The sequence below is a fragment of the Megalobrama amblycephala genome, linkage group LG4, assembly GCF_018812025.1.
Source record: "Megalobrama amblycephala isolate DHTTF-2021 linkage group LG4, ASM1881202v1, whole genome shotgun sequence".
NCBI lineage: Eukaryota > Metazoa > Chordata > Actinopteri > Cypriniformes > Xenocyprididae > Megalobrama > Megalobrama amblycephala.
This window is the reverse complement of record NC_063047.1, coordinates 27,708,898-27,732,276: the sequence shown is the minus strand read 5'-3', so window position 1 is coordinate 27,732,276 and position 23,379 is coordinate 27,708,898. Positions and strand designations below refer to the sequence as shown.

General features: G+C 36.6%; 1 protein-coding gene across 1 annotated transcript in view; it reads left to right on the top strand.

Moving 5' to 3' along the window:
* Positions 1-23,379, top strand: part of fbrsl1 (fibrosin-like 1) — a 342,013-nt gene that overhangs the window by 213,251 nt on the left and 105,383 nt on the right. The window contains 1 exon segment of the mRNA XM_048188682.1: positions 22,640-22,669. Within this exon segment, the coding sequence (XP_048044639.1) occupies positions 22,640-22,669 (30 nt within the window).

Sequence of the window (23,379 nt, the reverse complement as noted above, 5' to 3'; positions counted from 1 at the left end):
CCTGTCCACTGTTGAAAGTGCCAACAGTGGGCATGTGAGCATCAGAACTGGACCACGGAGCAATGGAAGAAGGTGGCCTGGTCTGATGAATCACGTGTGCAACAACAAGTTTTAGGTGATGACTTTGCCTCTAAATTTCCCAGATCTCAATCCAGTTGAGCACCTGTGGGATGTGCTGAACAAACATGTCCGATCCATGGAGACCCTATTTCACAACTTACAGGACTTAAAGGATCTGCTGCTAACATCTTGGTGCCAGATACCACAGCACACCTTCAGGGGTCTAGTGGAGTCCATGCCTCGACGGGTCTGTTTTGGCAGCAAAAGGGGGACCAACACAATATTAAGAAGCTGGTCATAATGTTATGCCTGTTGTGTGTATATATAAGTTTTAGAAGCAAAAGGGTGTTTCACACTGTGCTTAACACTGGGTTATCATCGTTCAATCCTTGCTTTTAAAGGTGCCCTCGAATGAAAAATTGAATTTATCTTGGCATTGTTAAATAACAAGAGTTCAGTACATGGAAATGACATACAGTGAGTCTCAAACTCCATTGTTTCCTTCTTTTTATATAAATCTCATTTGTTTAAAAGACCTCCGAAGAACAGGCGAATCTCAACATAACACCGACTGTTACGTAACAGTCGGGGTGTACGCCCCCAATATTTGCATATGCCAGCCCACGTTTCCAACATTATAAAAGGCATTAGACAAGGGCAGCCAGTATTAACGTCTGGATGTGCACAACCAAATCATCAGACTAGGTAAGCAAGAACAATAGCGAAAAATGGCAGATGGAGCAATAATAACTGACATGATCCATGATAACATGATATTTTTAGTGATATTTGTAAACTGTCTTTCTAAATGTTTCATTAGCATGTTGCTAATGTACTGTTAAATGTGGTTAAAGTTACCATCGGTTATTACTGTATTCACGGAGACAAGAGAGCCGTCGCTATTTTCATTTTTAAACACTTGCAGTCTGTATAATTCATAAACACAACTTCATTCTTTATAAATCTCTCCAACAGTGTAGCATTAGCCGTTAGCCACGGAGCACTATCAAACTCATTCAAAATCAGAAGTAAACAATATAACAGTATACAATACTCACATAATCCGACGCATGCATGCCGCATGAATGACGAACACTTTGTAAAGATCCATTTTGAGGGTTATATTAGCTGTGTAAACTTTAAGGCACTGTTCAAGGCAAGCGCGAGCTCTGTGGTCGTGGACCACGGGATTTAAAGGGGCCGCAGCATAAAATCGGCGCGTTTATAATGATGCCCCAAAATAGGCAGTTAAAAAAATTAATACAAAAAAAAATCTATAGGCTATTTTGATCTGAAACTTCACAGACACATTCAGGGGACACTTTAGACTTATATTACATCTTTTAAAAACATAATCTAGGGCACCTTTAACCTCGGGTAAAAGAAAGTTTTAATTTCAAAGCGGGGTTAGCACCACTTTTTACCCTGGGTTATGAAGCCCTGCTCTTGCGGTGTTAACCCTGTATTGCGGTGCCAAACATGTGCAGTGTGACATGGCGCGGTGTTAGAATGTTACGACAAGATGCTTAGCATCCGACAACCAATCGATTGCCTCATATTCACATGCTTTGGACAGTCACAGAAACACAGCATGTCATATTTAAACAGTCGTTTCAGTTTTTGAGGGGAAAAATGTGAAATGGTGATGGAAAATGTGTCAATTGGAGAGTTTTATTTTTACCTTTACAGTCCAAAAAGTCCATTAATGGAAAACTTGATAGCAATTGGCAATATACAATATGAGGATAAGCATAGCTAGAGCCTTTATGTAAAAAGATTGCATGCTGTTCATCCAATCAATGACACTGACACTGAAAGCAATATGCAAATAAGAATGTTAGCCCAGGGTTTAGGGATATACAGTGTGAAACGTTAGTGTATGAATACCTAGGATTAATGGTAACACTTTACAGTAAGGTTCATTAGGTAAACATTAGTTAATGTATTAAAGGTCCCGTTTTTCGTGTTTTTTTGAAGCTTTGATTGTGTTTATAGTGTGCAGTATAACATGTGTTCATGTTTCGCATGTAAAAAAACACAGTATTTTTCACATAATTTACTTATCTGTATACCGCTGTTTCCATTGTCATAAAAACAGGCTGATGACTTCCTTGTTCTATGAAGTCCCTCCTTCAGAAATACGTAACGAGTTCTGATTGTGCCAGCGGTTCCTGTGTTGTGATTCGACAGCAGCTTAGCGAACCTTGCCCGGAAAGGTCACGCCTCTTACCATAACGTGGAGATGCACGCGCTCAGTGTTATTGTAAACATGTCTTTAATTTTACCCTATCAATTTGAGCCGGAATCAGACCCGGTGATTGGACTGCGGGATGAAAATAACAGCGTTTCGACGACATGGCGACAAACACACTCTACAAACGCAACTCTTGTGTATTCCTGTGGGCGGAGGTTAGTCAAAAAACTGTTTTAGTGACGTCATTAAAGAAGGAAGTAGAGGGATGTAGTCCAAACTGGCCGTTCGATGTAGGCAACTTCTGTTAAATAAAATATCTAGCTTGGCATTGAACTTTGAGCTTTAAAATTTTACAGATTTTATTTACACTCTAACAACAACATTACACACTAACTAAAGTTTGAAACATGGGATCATGAAGAACGGGACCTTTAACAAAGATTAACAAATGCTGTAGAAGTGCAGTTCATTATTAGTTATGTTCATTATTATTATCATGTTAAAGGGATAGTTCATGATGTTTATCTGCTTACCCCCAGGGCATCCAAGATGTAGGTGACTTTGTTTCTTCAGTAGAACACAAATGATGATTTTTAACTGCAACCGTTGCCGTCTGTCAGCCGTATAATGCATGTCAGTGGGAACTTCGCCTATAAGAGTCAAAAAAACATGCAGACAAATCCAAATTAAACCCTGCAGCTCGTGACAACACACTGATGTCCCAAGACACGAAACGATCGTTTTTTAAAAATTAAATTTTATTTATTTATTTATTTATTTATTTTTATCTCTAAAACAACACTGTCCAACTGCCCTCCACATCCGGTTAGTGAGGTCTGATCACGCTCTGACAACGGAAGTGATGTCTCACACTCATTGAAGCAAAGCGTGAGAGATCACTTCCGTCATCGGAACGCGTTTTTTGACCTCCTCACTAACCGGATGCTGAACGCAGTTGGACATAGTGGTGTTTTAGAAAATTATATAAATACTGTACGGTTTCTTGCACAAATTGATCGTTTCGTGTTTTAGGACATCAGTGTGTTGTCACAAGCCGCAGGGTTTAATTTGGATTTGTCTGTGCATGTTTTTTTGACTCTTATAGACGAAGTTCCCACTGACATGTATTATACGGCTGAAAGATGGCAACGGTTGGAGTTAAAAATCATCATTTTTGTTCTATTGAAGAAACAAAGTCACCTACATCTTGGATGCCCTGGGGGTAACAGATAAACATAAAATTTTCATTTTTGGGTGAACTATCCCTTTAACTAATGAACCTTATTGTAAAGTGTTACCGGATTAATTGTTAACCCTTGTTGAAGTATGAACAGTGTGAAATGTGAAGCAAGACAACCCAGGATTCAGTTTACCCGGGGTTAAGGGTGACCCATGGTTAACTCTTTTAAGTGTTATAAGCCTATTTTATGGTTATCATATGTTAGTGGAACAAGTAAATGTGATGATCTACACATGTAGTTACTCTGCTAAAACTTTATACATCCATTTAAATTTACCTTGAGACCAGTTGCTGAAATATAATTGTAAAAACAGCTCAGAAAATAATAAAGTTGGAGATGCCACTCTATTGAGACCAAATACTTAGGGCAGCTATAGATGTTTAGGTGCCTCAAAATGTAGAAGATTGTGTTTCTATTAGCAGAATTCTAACAATCAAGGAATGCCAGCATATAACAACAAATTTGTTGAGGATCCTCTGTGGAGTCCAAGCATGACCAATGCAGAAAAGAAGATTGAATGGGGATATTCTCTAGGTTTTGTGAAAGACCCCCCTACTGGGCCCTTATAGCTGGGGAGTCCACCCCCTCAGCAAGACCTGCTCCAACCAGTGACCTTGAAAATCCCAGGAAGCACTTTGTGATGGTCTCCCAGGCAACGGTCTAGGTTCGCATGGTAACTAGCAGCTTGACTCAATCAATCAAGCCTGGGCTTAGACATTGAGAGCTGGGAGGAACAGCCCTGCCAGGCATGCAAAATCTTTTGGAAGGCGATCAAGAAGAGGGTGATGCGTTAATGTCTTGTCTTGGGTTTGCTGGGTGTTCGTGAATAGGGATTACTTTGAAGAGAGAAAATCCTCACTTACCATAAGATACACAGAACAAGTGATTTACTTTCTCGATGCAAAGCAGAATGACTTTTTGTGTGTGTGTGTGTGTGTTTTTGTATGCGCTTGTGTGTCTGAACGCACATGTATATGCAACGACAATATATATATATGAGTTGCATCAGACATTAATGAGATGGAGGCATTCTCTCTAGAACTGACAGCACCTTCAAGCTTCCGATGGAAATCAGAAAGCAGACACAACAGAAACATTTCAAATCTGAAGAACTGGAGTCACTCTACACAATTCCACTTTGATCTTCAAAATGACTAGCTGTCCAAAACATTTCCAGAACTTCCTTTCTGTCTGCGTATGTTTAAAATGAGACTGTTTGGAGCACACACTGGGAACGTCAGCTGTTCAAATAAGCTTTTTAATTGCACACGGTCTGAAAAACACAACTTCATTTCAAATAGGGCCATTAGAAGGTGACTTTGTCCATTGGGAGCTGATAATTAGTAACTGTTTTTGATGGCCTGCTCATTTCTCAATTCATTCAACATTATATATTTGAATGTCCGTTATCAAGCTTTATTTTTTTTCTGTGTTTGCGTCATCCTGTTTTCATTCATGATTTTCAAAAGGCAATCAATATTTTACAAGCGTACCTAGTATTATTTTACTTCTTTCCTACTATCTAGTTGTTTGGCCAATTGCGGAGGTTGGAGTGTTCGGGGAAACGTACTTATTTAAAATCAGACCTTTTTTTGCAACTACATTTAATGATATTAATGCCACATGAAATCACACACTTTAAATGTGCATGTAGAAAAACGAAAAATAAGATCATACGATGTTATAATTGCAACCTGAAATTGGGTGTCCCAGACTTTCCGACACACGACTTCAACTCTAATCCAAAATGTTCTTCCACACTGACGACATCTCTCTGCTACATCTCCTCAAATCAGAAAGCAACCTCCAATCGGCTTCACCCTTTATGAGACGCGTCTCAAACGTGAGACAACTTTGCGTTTATCAGATTCGAGACTATCAACTTGACACTCGATTCCCAAGTGGGCGAAAAGAGAAACACGGCAAACCCTGAGAGATGAAGAGAGGAGGAGAAACGACAGGCGGAAGACAGACAGCGCTGGTAGAAAATCAGAGTTGTAGCAGCATTAATTGATGGTGCTGAGTGCCATATGCGCGGCCATATGGAGCCGAGCCCCTCAGGAGAGCTGTAATAGACAGCCTGCAGCCACTCACACAACCTGGCACATTTACAAACAAGGGACAAACCATTAATATACGCCCAGAGACAAACAGAGAGAGAGGGAGCTGTCAAAGTGGCACAATTTGTTGACTTTTTTTAAATTTTATTTTTCCCTGATTATTTGTTTGTTCTTAGCTTTTTTTGTTTTTCTGGATTTTTCAGTGTGCATAATAATTAAAATACAATCATTAACATTAAATATTATGCATTTAATTATATGAAATACAATAAGTAAATTCATTAAATATTCAAACAAACAATTGCAAAGTCTGGTTCACGTTGTTACTTATTGTAGCGTTCATTTCATCAAAAATGCAATAAAAACTGTAAAGTGTAATTTATTCCTGGTGAATTTTCAGCAGCCATTACTCCAGTCCTCGGTGTCACACGATCCTTCAGAAATCATTGAAATATGCTGATTTAGTGCTCAAGAAACATTTATTATTATTATTATTATCAATGTTGAAAACAGTTGTGCTGCTTTTTTTTTTTTTTTTTGTAGAACCTTGATACTTTTTTCAGGATTTTCTTTGATGAATATAGAACAGCAATTATTTTAAATACCAATTTTTAAAACATTATAAAAGCCTTTAATGTCACTATGTATTTATCAGTTTAATGCATCGTTGCAGAAATTCTTTTTTATTTATTTAAAAAAACATATCTTACTAACCTTAAACTTTTGAATGGTACTGTCTATTTTTTTATTTAATTTTATTATTATTATTATATTAAATATGAAATCAGTGATACCACAATAACTTCATGCAAAAAGGTTGTTGCTCAATAAATAATGTTGCAGTGTCTTTAGTGAAATTAGTTGAATGTGTGTAATTTTTGCTGGTAAAATGTCCAATCTTTGCCATTTTCAATAGCCAGTTCTTATTCAGAATATTGTTGTAGCAATCTGGGACATAAAACGTGTAAAAATCACTTTGTTTCCTGGTGGACGTTCAAAAAAATGCATTTATCCAGACTTTTGGAAATTGCATGGAAGCCAGCCACTCAGATTGAAACTGGTTATTTTAGCCCACTCTTGCTGTTTCATGTGCATCATACATCAGATAGTCCATCTAAGGCTGAGACTCCAGGTGAATGGACTCATTCTTCATCTGACCCACTCAGAGCTGCTGAACAGGGTTGAGCACTGCTGTTGACTCTATCCTCTGCTTTTTCAGGAAATGCAGTTGTTGAGAGTGGCCTTCATAGAGACGCACACACACACACCTGTCAGATTGCCCTCAGTCAGGCATATTGGATTAAAGTGATGGATTGTAGACAAACAGGAGAGGAAAGAAGAGGTTGCTGTTAAAAGGAGATTGTAAGAGGGATGAGGAAAGCAGTGATAGAGAGAAAGGCTGAAAAGAGGAGTTGGCCATGTGAAAGTTAAACCCAGTAACACTTGTTGATGGAATACATTTATTTAAACCAAATGAACATGTTTTGGCATACAGGCCAATTAAGTTAAAGGAAACAGATCTTTATTATGTTTATAACAATAGGAAAATCGTTTTTTAAAAATGATTTAATTTTGTCATTAGGTCTCCAAATCAACATGTTACTCATTTCAATACAATTCTCCCATCAACAAGTGCTACCGAGTTTCAGATTCAGTCTCATTTTCATGCACCTCGTTTGACAGTAACTCTAGTCTAGCTACTGAAATGAGAAGAAAGAAATAAAGAGCACAGGTGAAAGAATACAGGGAGGATGAGCAGAACTGACTTGTCAGCCATCCTGTTATTCTTCAGAGGAGAGACAGAGCTGATGAATATGGCTGCTAGTGATGTCTTCTGCAGTGAGAATGAGAGAAAGAGAATGAGCGAGTGAGAGCTTGTCTGTGATATTTGTGGTGTATTGCACTGGGTCAAACTGCTGGTGTTTTTCTCTTGCTCTTTTGTTTTGTCCTCCCTTTGCTTCTCTAAATTATTCAATGCCTTAGGATGTGCGCTCTGTCTCGCTCTTTCTCATATATCCTTTCTTTTTTTTCCCCTCTCGGTTTCTTTGTTACTCTTTTTTTCAATTTTATTTGATTTCAAGAACACTTCACAGGCTGTGCTCCAAGTTTTCATCAGTTGAAGCTAAACAGAGAAACCGTGTGACAGCTAGCGACGCTGAAAAACAAACCAAGGCAAACAAAAACTGATTTACTGTGTACAAATACAGACACAATACAGATCTTTGCTCATACCCCAACATCCAGATCCACTCTGATAGAAACACAACAACTCTGTTTCAAACTTCCTACCTAGGCAGCAGTTTAAGACATCATTTGTGTGTTCATTACATAAAGGAAAAACATCAATATTGTGAAATGTGATTACAAATAACTGTTTTCTATTTTAATATATTTTATAATGTACTTTAGTCTTGTGATGCAAAGCTGAATTTTCAGCATCATTGCTCCCGTCTTCAGAAATCACTCTAATTTGCTGATTTGGTGCTGAAGAAACATTTCTTGATATTATCAATGTTGATAATAATAGTTGTTACAAGTATGCAGTTGTGCTGCTTAATATTTTCCAGGAATCTTTAAGGAATAGAAAGTAAAAAAAACAGCATTTTTAGCACTTCTGCATACCCCCTCTCTTCCAATGATAAAACTTGAAAAGTGATTTTTTTAAAAACTGTCACTGTCTTAATGCGTGAGTCATCGAGTCGTTCGTTCAAGGAAGCAAGTGGCTGTATTTATGAATGAATCATTGAATCAAGAACAATTTGTTCAAAGCCGCAGATTTGCTGCGTGTTGTAGTTCTGCTGTGGCTTTTGCTGGAGCTGTTATTTTGTTGCAAAATAGAGCAAATACTGACAATATTGTGAAGAACATGACTTAATATTACCCCTTAGTTTGTTGACCTGTTCTATAAAATCAATGTCACATTTGCAGTTGTGTGGATATTTGGATTTGCATTCTTGCTCGTATAATATTATCAACATTAAAAACAAGAACTCACAAAAGGAATGTTTGAATCTTAAATTGATCTCTATGCATCTTTTGTGCCAGGCTATTTGTTCAAGTGCTAAATCTACAAGTACATTGTCGAGAACGGCAGTAATGTAGTGCGATTTGTTCAGGCAGCAGACTCTGCACGCAACCTATATGCACCCATGTGCACCTGCTTATGTGGAAATGGACGCTGTCAGATTTGACCGCAAAAGATGTGGTATTTTGATGTATGTATGTATGCATGGAGGTATTTATGTATTCATGTAGTTATGTATTTACGGCATTGTGCCTGTTAGAAAATATATGGTAGGCTTTAATGTTATTTTAAGTTGGGGAAGAATTAAATGAATGGCAACATTCTGCATTTTGTTCGCGTACCCTCTCTGTCACCTCACGTACCCCCAGGGGTATGCGTACCCCAGTTTGGGAACCGCTGCCTTAGAAGATATAAATATACGCACCTATATAGACCGGAGACGATGAGACAGCTTGGGGTACAAAGCCCAACGGTTTAAATCAGCCTAATAAAGTCTGCAGATTGGGTCCTAGCCTACTCATTACTCCCTCAGCACTTACTTGTGTGGCTCTGCGCCCTCACCATTAACTGATTTATTATAGCCAAACATTTAGAAGAACACAAGAACATGTGCTCAGACAAGGTATTATGTACTCTGATCGTGTTACTAAAAATGCAAGAGCCAAATATTTAACATACTAAACAAAATGTCTTCAAAATGTACATCTTTAAGGCCACAGCTGAATCATGAGCTGCTTTCACCTGTCTGTCACTATATTCATCCTAGAGGAAATACAAAACAAAACTTGAGATCCAGACCTACACTAACCCAGAGGGTTTATTTTTTTTTTGCAAAATAATTAAATAAATAAATTATTTTTTTTTAACCTTTTTATCACTTTTATTTCATTTTGTTGAACATTTTAATTTAATCTGCATTTTTATTTTTGCGTAACTTTTTTTTTTTTTTTCCTTTTTTTTTTGGGTCACCACTTTACTCCACTTGGACTTATTTTATTATTTTTGTTTTATTTTATTCCACATTTTAATTTATTTTAATTTATTTTATTGTTTTTATTTTATTTATTTTGCATTTATATTTTATTTCACAACTTTGTTTTATTTTATTTGTCACTAAGTTACTCCATCAGACTTAATTTATGTAGTTATTGTTGTTATTTTTATTTATTTTATTTTTTTAATTTAATTTCACTTTTTGTTTTTTTATTCTACATTTTCATTTTAGTTCACAACTTTGTTTTATTTTATTTGTCACTAGGTTACACCACTTTTTTTATTATTATTATTATTATTATTATTAATTTATATATAATTAGTATATTGTTCTTTGGTCATACAAATGTACTCAAATGTGTTTTTGCCATGCCTGATGCACAAAAAGAGAGAAAGAGAAAAGAAAGCCATCCTCCTTCAGTCTCTTCGCCCATTGTGAGGAGCCCTCTGGTTGAATGACAAGTCAAGCGTGAAACGGCTGACTGCCCCCAGAAATCAGAGCTCGGGCCTCCTAGGAACTGATACATGCACATACACACACACCACAGTGACTGAACAGAGAGGGCCAACCACTCGACTGCTGAGTCTTCTTTCTCTCTCGTTCTCTCCCGCTCTGTCTAGTCTCCGATCCATCCATCCTCGCTTTATTCTCAGTGTTTTGCAGCCCACACAAGGACATAGAAGAGAGAGAACGAGCAGAGAGAGAGAGAGAGAGACTGAAGACGAGAGAAATGCCCGTAGGCTCAATCTGTTCTGTGGTGCGCTACACGCAGGCCATGGGGAGACCTCCACTCACTCGATCAAACTGTCAGACACACACATTCAGGCTGCAGAGGGAGAGGCTCTTTGCTGCCCTGGAGGCCAGTTCAAGTCAACATCCCATTTCCTTCCTTCCCTGCCTAATTTCTTCAGCACCCTCACTTAAATTCCTACGGCCTAGTGCTCTGTTTGTGTGTGTGTGTGTGTGTGTGTGTGTGAGTGTGTGCGCTACATGCTTCTGTTTGTCTCCAGTTGGTTTTACTGCAGTTGTATGTGCCTGATATAATGGGCTACATGCAGTACACTTGGACATTTGGATTTTTGTGCAGATTAGAAAGCAATCCATTCATGAAATGTGTGTGTGGGGGGACATCCAAGTCACAGTTAAAATATCCCGTTAAATTAACAGGAAAAGAAATTGAGCTTAAAAAATTGTCACAATGTTTCCGGTGCTATATTCTGAGATGGCATATTGGTGCCTGTATATTTTAGAACTTACATCCATACATCAAGTGATTTAGTGCTAATATATCTACTTGACCTACCAAAATTGGCTTTTTACTGTACTTTATAATGTACTGATAATGACCATGATAACAGTTCATAAGTGGTTTAATTGAAAGTCTTATGATGAATCAGAGTTCATAAATAAAATGGGGTAACCAGGATAACTCACATGACACTAAAGTAATACGCAGTAAACATTCACTAAATAGCAGAAAATGTAACACAAAACATCGTCATGTTTATTGCTGACAGTGTTATTTTAGTATCTTTGTGATGCTATTATAGTTTTTATTCATATTTTGAATGTTTTCATTTTAATTTTAATTAATTTTTAGTAATTTTGTTGTGTTTTTGTTATTTTTATTAGTTTTTGTTTTTAAGTATGTCTAATTTTAATTCATATCAAAATGATAAATATTGCCTTTGCCAAATAGCTGAAATAAAATATGTTTTATTAAATACATTTTATTAAAATTTCTTCATGGGTTTTCTTTTAATTTATTGTTAAGTATCATAACCCTGATTAAAAAAAGGGCAAATTTGTCAGTATCTGACAGTAAAATTACATATACTGCCATGTTAAACCATTTAAAGTTTTTCACTGTATGGTAAGTTAACTTAGTTGACCCTTCAAGTCACCTTTATTTATTTAGCGCTTTTTACAATGCAGATTATTTCAATGCAGCTTTACAGTGATAGCAGGAAACATAATTTTGGCTGTACAGCAGCTCTTCAGAAGAAAATATAGTGTCAATGTCCAGCTTAATTAAGTTCAGAATTGATTCATTCCTATTGTAAAAATCATTAGTTATTAATTTAGTTCATTTATCTCAGCTCTGGAGAAAACAGTTATGTCATTAACAGGTTTTTACTGTAGCATTTTTTGTAGATTTTTGTTTACAAACATTTTTACAGTGTATGCAACATAAGATGATGCTACATGGCATTAGCAACTTCGTGGAATTGAGCTCTCTTGTATTTTATTAGCATATAAAATAGGACATCATATTTGGTAGGAATAGTAGATCGGTTTTGCAGAGATGCATTAATGTGGCCAAGTGTGAGTGGGATGTGCTTACCCAAACGGATAGCAGTCCGATCGATCAAGACTCATGAAGTGACTAAGTGTAAATAGGCCCTAAAAGCTGTAAAAACTCCCCAACTCTCCTTTGAGATTCCCTGTCACATCACACATAGCCAAATGCTGTTAGACGTCTCCAGAATGTTCTCATGGGCCGGCAGCTGAGAACCACAGAGGCTCCGTTTGGCTCGGTTGCAGACGTTAGTCAGTGATTACAACCAAATGAATATCCAGTGTTTAGCAAGATAGCTTGAAAACAACATAAAAATGACATTCAAAATGCTTTTAACTTATATAATATGATGTATTACTGAGTGAAACAATGGGAAATAATGTCCATCCAGATTTAATTGAATCTCTGTTGGCTAGTGTTGTTGTTAGTTCCAAGCATGCACTGGTGAATCATGCACAGTAAGAACAGGAACATTTATTAAGAACATAAATAGAGTCAATGTTGTTGTTAATGGTGCCACTGACCTTTGCTTTTTTGCTTTTGTTTATGTTTTATAGTAATTTATTTCTCAATATCACATAATATTAATACTATTACACAAATTTTTGTCAAATATTTGTCATTTACATTTTGTTGTTCTCATACAAAATAGTTTTTGCACCCATTCACACAGCAATTGTTTTTAGTTGTGGAAGCTTTGGGCATTTGCTAAGATAACATAATTAGTGTAGCTTTTAAAATCTCATTCTCACTGTCTCATTGACCTTATGGAGCCCCGCCCCTTTTCAGCATTGTGCTCCTTGTCTTCTGTTTTTTATGAACTGTAAGTATGAACTGCTCGTTTTAAATTCTTCCCAGTCTACTGACATTTATGACATCCACTTCAAATATTTCAATGCTCATTATAACTTTTGTTAACTCTACAATAAGTAAATCCACTTCACCGGCTAATTACTCTTCAACAGCGATATAAATATACAGAGCCACCGCAAAAACGCAAGTTCCAACACAAAATTCTAAAGATGGCTGCGTGCTTGTTTCTCTGGCGCATAAGGTCTATAGCAAATTTCTACTGACATTGACAGTTAAATAATGTAATGTCTTTGTAAATTATCTCATGACTTTGGCACCTCAAACACACATCTGTGATTCCCACAGGACCCTCAAACATTATAAAATATTATTTTTATCAATTTTCCTGATGCAGTAAATGGCCAAACATTGCTGTTGACATCTTTCCACTTGGAGTTTTTAACTTTGTGGCTTGGAAGTTTTCCAGTTCATTCCATTTAGTTAAGTTGTGTTTATATGCTGCCATCCAAGGGGAAAGCGTTAGACGAAAAAATATTCACCCAATTCTATTGATCGGTTAGTCATTTTGGTCTTGAGTGGGCATATGTCTGTGTAAAACAAGAAAAGTCTGTTGATTACTTTCAAAGACTCACTAGTTAGCATCTTTTTTTACACCTCAGGCTTTCTATGAAAAAAAAAAAAAACTATATTATATTAGATTATTATTTCAACAGACATTAAAGGTCCCGTTCTTCGTGATCCCATGTTTCAAACTTTAGTTAGTGTGTAATGTTGTTGTTAGAGTATAAATAAAATCTGTAAAATTTTAAAGCTCAAAGTTCAATGCCAAGCGAGATATTTTATTTAACAGAAGTCGCCTACATCGAACGGCCAGTTTGGACTACATCCCTCTACTTCCTTCTTTAATGACGTCACTAAAACAGTTTTTTGACTAACCTCCGCCCACAGGAATATACAAGAGTTGCGTTTGTAGAGTGTGTTTGTCGCCATGTCGTCGAAACGCTGTTGTTTTCATCCCGCAGTCCAATCACCGGGTCTGATTCCGGCTCAAATTGATAGGGTAAAATTAAAGACATGTTTACAATAACACTGAGCGCGTGCATCTCCACGTTATGGTAAGAGGCGTGACCTTTCCGGGCAAGATGCGCTAAACTGCTGTCGAATCACAACACAGGAACCGCTGGCACAATCAGAACTCGTTACGTATTTCTGAAGGAGGGACTTCATAGAACAAGGAAGTCATCAGCCTGTTTTTATGACAGTGGAAACAGCGGTATACAGATAAGTAAATTATGTGAAAAATACTGTGTTTTTTTACACGCGAAACATGAACACATGTTATATTACACACTATAAACACAATCAAAGCTTCAAAAAACCACGAAAAACGGGACCTTTAATCCAGTCTTCAGTGTCACATATAATTCATAAATTATGCTGATTAGGTGCTCAAACATTTATTATCATTATCAGTGTTGAAAAAGCCATAATACACTACCAGTTCAAAGTTTGGGGTATTGAAGAAGAAGATGAAGAAGAAATTAATACTTTTATTCAGCAAGGATGCATTAAATTGAACAAAAATGACAGTAAAGGCAATAGTATTTGCACCAAATCAGCATATTGAATTTCTGGAGGATCATGTGACATGAAAAACTGGAGTAACGGTTTTGACTAGTAGTTTATATTAAAAGTTAGCATTTAGCTCTGTTCTTTTTTATTTATCTGTTGTCTGTGACCCTTTAACACACTCTCAGTTCTGAAGTTCTTCCTGCATCGCCTCTTTCCATCTTTCCTCTCTCTGCATCCCTCCCACATCAACTCATATCAACTCACACTCTTCTTTTCCTATATGCATCATTATCTTGCTCTCTCGGTTTCTGTCTTCAACCCCCGATCGGATCAATAGTTCTTAATCCATCTTCTCTTTGGTCCAGTCACTTCCCATAATGCCCAAAGGCAAAGTCACATGTCAAACTGCTGCATGAATTTGATGCCTTGATCAAATCAAAGTGTGGGCGGCTGGTTTTGATCCATCATTTATGCCAGGGTCAAGGAAAGCTGGTGTCTTCTCATCTCTGAAGGTTGGCGCATGAGAAACATGACTGAAATATTATGCTGGCAAAGTTCTGTGAAAGCTCTTTGTTGACCTCAAGTCGGGATGTTGATGTATTTATAGACGAAACCATTTTGATTATTTTTCTTTCCTTTGCCATTGTAAGCAGCCATTTTTGTTTCTAACGTGCCTTTGTGTGAGAGAGGCTCCAGGAATTGTTGACCCTTCCGTTGCTTAGGGTAAGTTATTTAGCACTGGCTTTGTATTAAAAAGTGGTGGCGCCAAAACATGTTTTGAAGGGGCGACGGTTTTGAATGTGCTGATGATGTCACAGCCTGGTGGATGCGCAGCTCATGAATATTAATTAGGTTATGCTCAAATATTTGTTAACACTTTACAATAATGTCTCATTCATTAGCATTAGTTAACATGAACTAACTATGAGCAATATATTTACATCATTAACTTGAAGTTAAGGGGTTACAAAATATTTGAATATCACAGTTTATTGTTTTGATAATTAAATCCAGTCCGTAGTGGAGTATTTGTCGCAAACTATTTAATAAAGTGGTTGGGACAAACTTATCCTTGGCAAAAAGTAATGTAACTGATGCCTGTGAGCACTGGCCTTTTGTTGTTTGTCATGCTAGTTGGAGTTACACTACGACGATCTCCGTTCAGTCCCCTGAGACTGTCTAAAGTGACTCAAGTTCTCTGCTGGGCCTCTGAGAGGGAGAGTCGCCTAAAGTGAACACTAACAGATACAGTCTTGTGTTGAATTATTTAAAGCCTGTAGTGTTGTATTCATGGACTCTCTCACTGCCACAATGGATAGTGCATGCTAAGTGTACATTTGAAAACCTAGATTATATCTTTGACCTTTGACCTTCACCTCAGTTTGACCTTCCAGGGTGAAGTTAACCTCTGTGATTACATATTATGTGGTAACAGCCGAGCTTGAACTTACTCGATTGACAGTTGACCTTGAGCAAGTTGGTTTGTTGTAAGAAACAAAAAATGACTCAGTGGCTCAGTTTAGTCATCACTCATTTTTGTAGTGAAATGCATTGTTTTTGATTAGTTTAGAATGTTTTTTATGGCTCCAATATGATTCCAATTATGTTTCCAAAAAGTTTTCCTTACAGCCATTTACAAACATTTTGTGAATCACTACTGTGTCTGTTATTAAATTGGGCTTGTTATTTTAGTGTTATTTATATACTATTATCATATTTATTAATGTTTTGAATTAGCTTTTATTTTATTTTTAGTTTTCATTTATTACCACTTAATCTTGTTGTGCTTTTGTCATTTTTATTAGCCTTTGTGTTTTTTATTTATATTTAGCATTATTTTTTTTTATTTCAGATTTATTTTTAGTAATTTTATTACTTCAACTTCTATTTTAACTAATTTATTTTAGTTAGTTGCCAATTTTTTTAAGCCTACATTTTTCATGTAATATTTTATTTTATTTCAGATTTATTTCAATTATTGAAAATATTTTTAAAGAGTTTAAGTTAATGATGATAACACTGAATTGGACATCAGTATAAACTTGAGGCATTTTCTCAATCTCTATATGTTAAAGAGTTAGTTCACCTAAAAATGAAAACAATTGTCCTTTCTGAACCTGTAAGACTTTCGTTCATCTTGAAATACAAATGAAAATATTTTAAATTAAATATGAAAAAGATTTATGTCCCTCTACAATTTAAAACATAGCTGTAAAAAAAGTAAAATTCCGTTATCCATTGAACAGTAATATACCGTAAAAACGACAAATAGTATTACCCAGAATGCTCCATAATATACAGAATGCATTGTGATGTTCAGAAGTAATATACTGTTAAAACACACACACACACACACACACACACACACACACACACACACACACACACACACACACACACACACACACAAAAAACAATGCATTCTGGGTAATATTTGTCAAAATTACATTTAATATTACCCAGAATGCATTGTTTTATGGTATATTACTGTTTCAATGGAAACTGTATTTTACTGTAAATTTTAGTTTTTTTTACAGCTAGTTTTAAGCGTCAAAGTGGTAGTTGCGTAGCTGTCAATGGAGGGACAGAAATCTATCAGATTTCATCAAAAAGATCTTCATTTGTGTTCTGAAGATGAACGAAGGTCTTACGGGTTTGGAACATCAGGGTGACTAAATGATGACAGAATTTTTATTTTTGGGTGAACCGACCCTTTAAAATGTAGTCTTTTGAGATAAAAAATAAAAAATACAAATTCTGGATGAGGATATTCCCTGAGTGAACTTGTTTAAGACAAATGTCTACATTCACTGCTCTGTGTTCTTTTCTCCCTAATACGGATCACTAGATGATTATTGTTGTGTCAGATTAGCAGCAGACAGGCCTCGCTATTATTGCACGTGCTGACAGCCCCCGATGATGTCACTGTTGTTCTGTTGCCATGGCGCTGACACCGAAATGTATTCACGGAAGGTGCTGAGATCTGGTTTTGCATATTTTTTGGTCTCTCTGGCAATCCTGTACTGCTGGAATCAGTATTCATCCAGACATCCCCAGGCAGACGCTGATGTTGAGCCAGCATGGCTGTCGTCAGGCTAGTTTCTCACTCCCCCTCCAAGGCCAATTCATTCCCAATCTCCTCAGCATGTGACAGGTGCAACTGTGTTATTGATTTGGGCAGTCGGTTTTAATGTGCTCCGGGATGCGCAACGCTTATTGTCTTCCCCCCCTTGGTGTGCGTGTCTATTAAAATGCTGCCAGGAATATGTTCTGAAATATTAGACAGTTCCCCCCCCTCGCCGCTCCCCCCCATCCCATTCCCATTTCAGCTGAAATATATGAGCCCGTCGGCAGGCCAAAACTGAAGCCACGGGGTCCAGAGTGAGACTTACTGTGAATAAATCACACTCGCTCGCTGACGCACACACGCAGACGTGCCGCAGTGTTCATGAGGGAGTCAGTGTGTAAATAAAACACACACACAAATGTGAAGAAAGCTGTTCAAATGTCAAAACCATCTTCACGGGAGATGACAGGAGAAGCTGTAATGTCCAAAGTAAACATAACACGACATTTAATTGTATTGCTCACTGTGTCGTCCTCATATGCTTTTCTACTCTGCCTGTGTCTGCTGCGTTTATCGCAGTATTTAATTGCTGTCTGTGTATTTGCTGTCTTTACTGTCTTTCACGATTTTTACACAGGTATGTCATATTTAAAGATTTGATTTGTGCACGTAACTTTTTTATTTAACCAAAAATCCATTTATGGTTTGTGCAGAGAACTCCAAGGTACTTTCAAAACAACAGGCACTATTCTACTTTTACTTCAGTTTTATGTTGTAGTCATTTAGCACCATGGGATTTATCATTGTATCATGGTACTTTTTTCAAAATATTATTAGGTATTTTTAACGTATATACATCAGTGCTGTAAAACGATTAAAATCCAGCGGTAGCGTCAGTTCTGGCAGGTCACGTCAGTCAAGCTCGCATCAACTGACGCCCAGGTGACTTACGTCTACCTATTGGAATACGACACCTATCACAGCATTCATATATAAGCTCCTCAGTATTATCAGCAGTTATTGCATTTCTCAGGAGCAAATTACCCTCCTCCATCCCCAGCTCCTCCTCTCTTCAGTCAGGATTGGCCTTATTATTCCCCTGAATCAGACTATTCTTGAAATATGTGTACATGTTAAATTATGACATTTAATGATATCTGCATATGTTGGTCCTGTTCTGTTTACCCTAGGGGGTTTATTGCTGCTCTCCCTGCTCTTATGCATGCTAGGCTGCATGGATGCGCAGGGAGTTCTTGCCCAGAACAGAACCATTCCGCCAATACAAACTCTATAAATTATCAATCATATTTGATGGTAGTGGTCCTGACAGAACACAATTAATCGCATCCAAAATAAAAGCATAATATGTGTGTGTACTGTGTGTGTACTGTATGTTTTTATGATGTATATATAAATCCACACACATGCATGTATATATTTAACAAAAATATATTTATATATAAAATATTTATTTATTTATAATATAATTTATTTATAAATATAAAAATAAATATACATGTAAACATTTATCAAATATGCATGTATGTATATATATATTATTTTATTTTATTTATTTTTTTAAATTCCATAATACTTTGATACTGTTTAATTGGCATATTTTTCTATAGCATAAATGATACACTATTATTAACATGATTCTTTTTTCCCGAGTATTTAAATGTCTTTCCATGGTACTATTTTTGAAAGGTTGCTATTGTATGCCTTTCTCACTCCAAATGTTTGTTTCTCAGAATTTAAACAGTATGTTTGCAGTCTAATCTGAATTTTCTCCTCGTCTTCCTGTTTGTGTCCTCTTGCTCTCTGCTCAAGTCTACCTTTTTCTATTCTTTTGGGTTCAGTTGGGCCTCTTTTTGCCACACAGGATGTAGGTGTGCCTGAGTCTTGTGTTCAAAGTGCACACATATGCACACCCACACAAACACACGCACAAATGTGTACAATCTTATTACGGGCTAGCAAACATTGCATTCAGGGTTGGATGTTAGCCGCAATGGCCGTTATGCAGGATACAGTCAAACACAACGTGCCTTTTGTTGCCTTTACTGAGAAATGTAACCACGCGTTTAAATCACTGACAGAGCTGTTTGCTTTGAACTGTTTGACATCCACATCGCCTAACAAGAAAATCCCACCTGAATAAGAACATGATTGACAATTGGCTAAGCCACTTTGTTTGTGCTAATGCCTTGGACCTACAGTGGATGACTTGTGACAAGTAGAGCTGAGCAATTAGGATTTGTTTAGCCAGTGCTGCACACAGTGCTGCAAAGGACAGAGTCAATGAATGGGTCCCTCTAATCCACAGCACAGACTCGCACAAATATACATGAAACATCTATACCCACAAAGGCGCGCTGCTGAACTCTGCTAAATTTCCATAGAGTGAATGCAGGCTTTTGAATTTAAGACCGCTCTGAGAGTTTTCCTGTCCCTGGCTGCAGTTTTTGTCTAATCTTTATTTTCATGCTAGCTATAGGAAAGTGTGTGGCAAAACCCTGTGTGGGAGGATGAGCGTTGAGCGTAGTCTCTGCATACAAAGACTCTACACACGCACAAACAAATTAAGCCTGCTGGTTTGAGCAGGACCGGTCGTTATTGGTAGAAACTGAGTTCAACGTTTGTCTGTGCTCTTGATGGTTTTATTGTTTAAAACATATTCGCAAGAGGGATAATGGAGATGTTCTTTACCTCGTCTCTTTCTCCCCAGTCATTTCTTTGTGTCCTCTATAGATTTAAATGTAAAGATGGCCAAATGTTTGCCAGATTGGAGACGATAGTGATTATTTATTTATTTATTTATTTATTTATTTATTTAGTAACACTTTACTGTAAAGTTTCATTGGTTAACATTAGTTAATGCATTAACGTTAACTAACAATGAGCTACATTTGTTACAGCATTTACTAGTCTTTGTAAACATTAGTCAGTACTAAAATACAAGTTATCATTGTTCGTTCATGTTAATTTAAAGTCCCCATGAAATCAAAATTTAAGGGTTTTTTTTTTTGGCTTTTAGTATGATTATGTTAGCCTTAAAGGATAGTTCACCCAAAAATGAAAATTTTTTTCCAAACCTGTATGATTTACTTTCTTCTGCTGAACACAGAAGATGATGTTTTGAAGAATTGTTGGTAACTAAACAGTTGATGGGCCCCATTGACTTCCATAGTTTTTTTTTTGTTTTGTTTTTTTCTCTATACTATAGAAGTCAATGGGGTCCATCAACTGTTTGGTTACCAACATTCTTCAAAATATCTAAATTTAACAAATGGGACCTTATTATAAAGTGTTACCATTTATTTATTTACTATTAATTTATTTACCTTCTTATGGTGTGGTCACACTTACCGTTCTTCAGCAAAAAACCATTTCAATAGGAAATCACATTTTTGTGAGAGTGAAAGATTTACGCACACAGATTTCACAGTGGTTTTAAAGGGTTAGTTCACCCAAAAATGAAATTTCTGTCAAGTACTCACTCATGTCATTCCAACAACACAAATTCGGAACACAAATTAAGATACAAGAATACTTTCTGTGTGCAAAAATCTGAATCAAATGAATCTCTGTAGTCACATGGACTATTTTAACTATGTCTTTACTACCTTTCTGGGCCTTGAAAGGTGCAATGACGTTGTTGCCTATGTGTGGTTCAGAAACCTTTCGGATTTAATCAAAAATATCTTAATTTGTGTTCCGAAGATGAACGAAGATCTTAAGTTTGAGGACTTAATGACAGAAATTTCATTTTTGGGTGAACTAACCCTTTAAGTTGGTTACGAAAACTTACAACAGACATTTTTGCTTGCAAAATTTTACCAAAATTTCGCTAATGTGATGTATTGTTATAATTAAGTATGTGTGTATTGAGCATACATCATTTTTGTTCACTGGATATTTGTGGAGATATGTATTTTTGTACAATTGTAGGATTGTCTTACACATCAGTAAAACATACTGAGCAAACCACACTTCCATCACCCACAGCCTTGATTTAGTTTTCAACAGTTAATTGACCAGCTGGTTGGGAAGACTTGGAGTCGCGTTTACCGATGCTCGTGAATATCCCTCAATAATGAATACATGCGAACGCAGATGTAAACAAACAATCATATTCTAAATGGAGAATAAAGAAGACTGAATGGAAAATTCTCATTTTAGGACGAGAAAAAAAGCAAACTTCAGATCCTCATTAAGAAAACAAAAGTGAGTGGTTGTGATCAGTCCTTTAAGTGCAAATGGCTTGTAATTGCTCATTTGCATATGCATAATTGCAGTCCATTTATGCCTCGAGACCCGAAATGTCCTCCACCGCTCGTTCAAATGAAAGGCTAGAAGCGCAAGAGTGTGCAATAATGGCCTGGCATGAAAAATTTATGGAGGAATACGGCACTCCAGCGCCTGCTAAGTGTTGTAGAGGGTATTTTGTAACATGGAGAGAGGGAGACCGTGTATCCTAATTTGATTTTTTTTTTTTTTTTTTTTAGATGTTTTAAAGTTTGAACTGGTAGCCATTTTCTGTGCTACACTGTCCCTTGTAAATTAGTTTTAAGCCTCTTCCCTGCACCCTTCACCTTTCTCTTAACTAGCTTTGTAGCACCACAGATTAACTTTGATCAGGATAGAGTAATTCTGTGAGATTTCTTCAGTAGAAACTTTCAAGACCGTTTAGATGCACTTTTTGCCTCTGTATTTGACAAATATAGTACAGGGTAAGAGGAAAATATCAAGGATGGCAATGGGATCAGGACCCATCATTGGCCAAACTTTGAGCCAATGCGAAGTAATTTATAGCAAAATAATTTGTGTGTGTATATATTAGAAAATTTGTATATAAGAAACTCCTAAAAATGTTCCTCTAAACGCTGTAGTTGTGCACCATAAAGCTAAAGTATGAGACAATTTAAGATGTGAAATTCACTTTTTAAGTTTTACGTTTTCGTCTCAGCACTTGGCAGGCTGTCAAGTAGCTTTCACATTCTTTTCCCAGTAATTTGAAAGCGTTTCGTCCATATACGAATAATTTCCCCTTACCTTACTGTCTATTATCATTCATTGAACTGAAAAACCGATGGAAAAGTTGGATTTTATGGTGTCTCACTCTTAAACCATGGCAGCCTCTTTCAAATGTATCACTTTATCCCCTTCATCACCTCCATTTTTGTTGAAAGGTGTCACTGAAAGAACGGGGAAAAAAAGAGGAGCCGTAAAAATCATACCTGAACCGATAATGAGGTCGGAGAATGAATGAATAATTCTCTCATATCTTTTTCTTCTCACTATCTCCTTACAGTGTGACAGCGAGAGTGACATCGATGACAAGGTAAGACTTCTTTTCATGAGTGTTTGTGTGTGCGCGTCTGTTTACCTAACCCATCGTGGAGCGAGTAAGAGTGATTTTGGAGTTTATAGTATGAAAGGCTGTCGTCTGTGTGCATGTGTGTTTGTGTATGTGTGTAGATGACAGAAAATGGCTGCCAGTCTTGTGATTGTTGATTATTTGCATATTACAGGGATACAAAGACAAACACAGTGTGATAGAGAGCGAGTACACTTATTGCAGACGTGTTTTAAGCTTTCTGTGAGGTGTCGTTGTGTTTGGTGTGTCAATTCAACTGCTCTGAAGTTGTTTGAACTAGAAAAGAAAAGTAGTCACCTGTCTTGATGTTTGTGCTAGTTAATTATAGACAGGAAGAACTATTGTGAACTTCACTAAAAGAGGTAAGCACCTTCTAAATATGAAGGGAAAAATGTCTTTTGTTAGCTCAAGTAATTGCAATTCTTATAATATTTAGTATTTCATGTCTCCTTGTCCTGTTTCTGAACGATGGTTTAAAGACATTTTCTTTTTACTTTCTTACAACTATTGTAGGGGAGACGTTGCAAATATAACCAATTAGAAATGAGTGAAATTGCAATCATACATTGACCATGACCTTGATAGTAGATGTTTCTTTGTAAAAAAAAAAAAAAAAAAAAAAAAAAATATATATATATATATATATATATATATATATATATATATATATATAT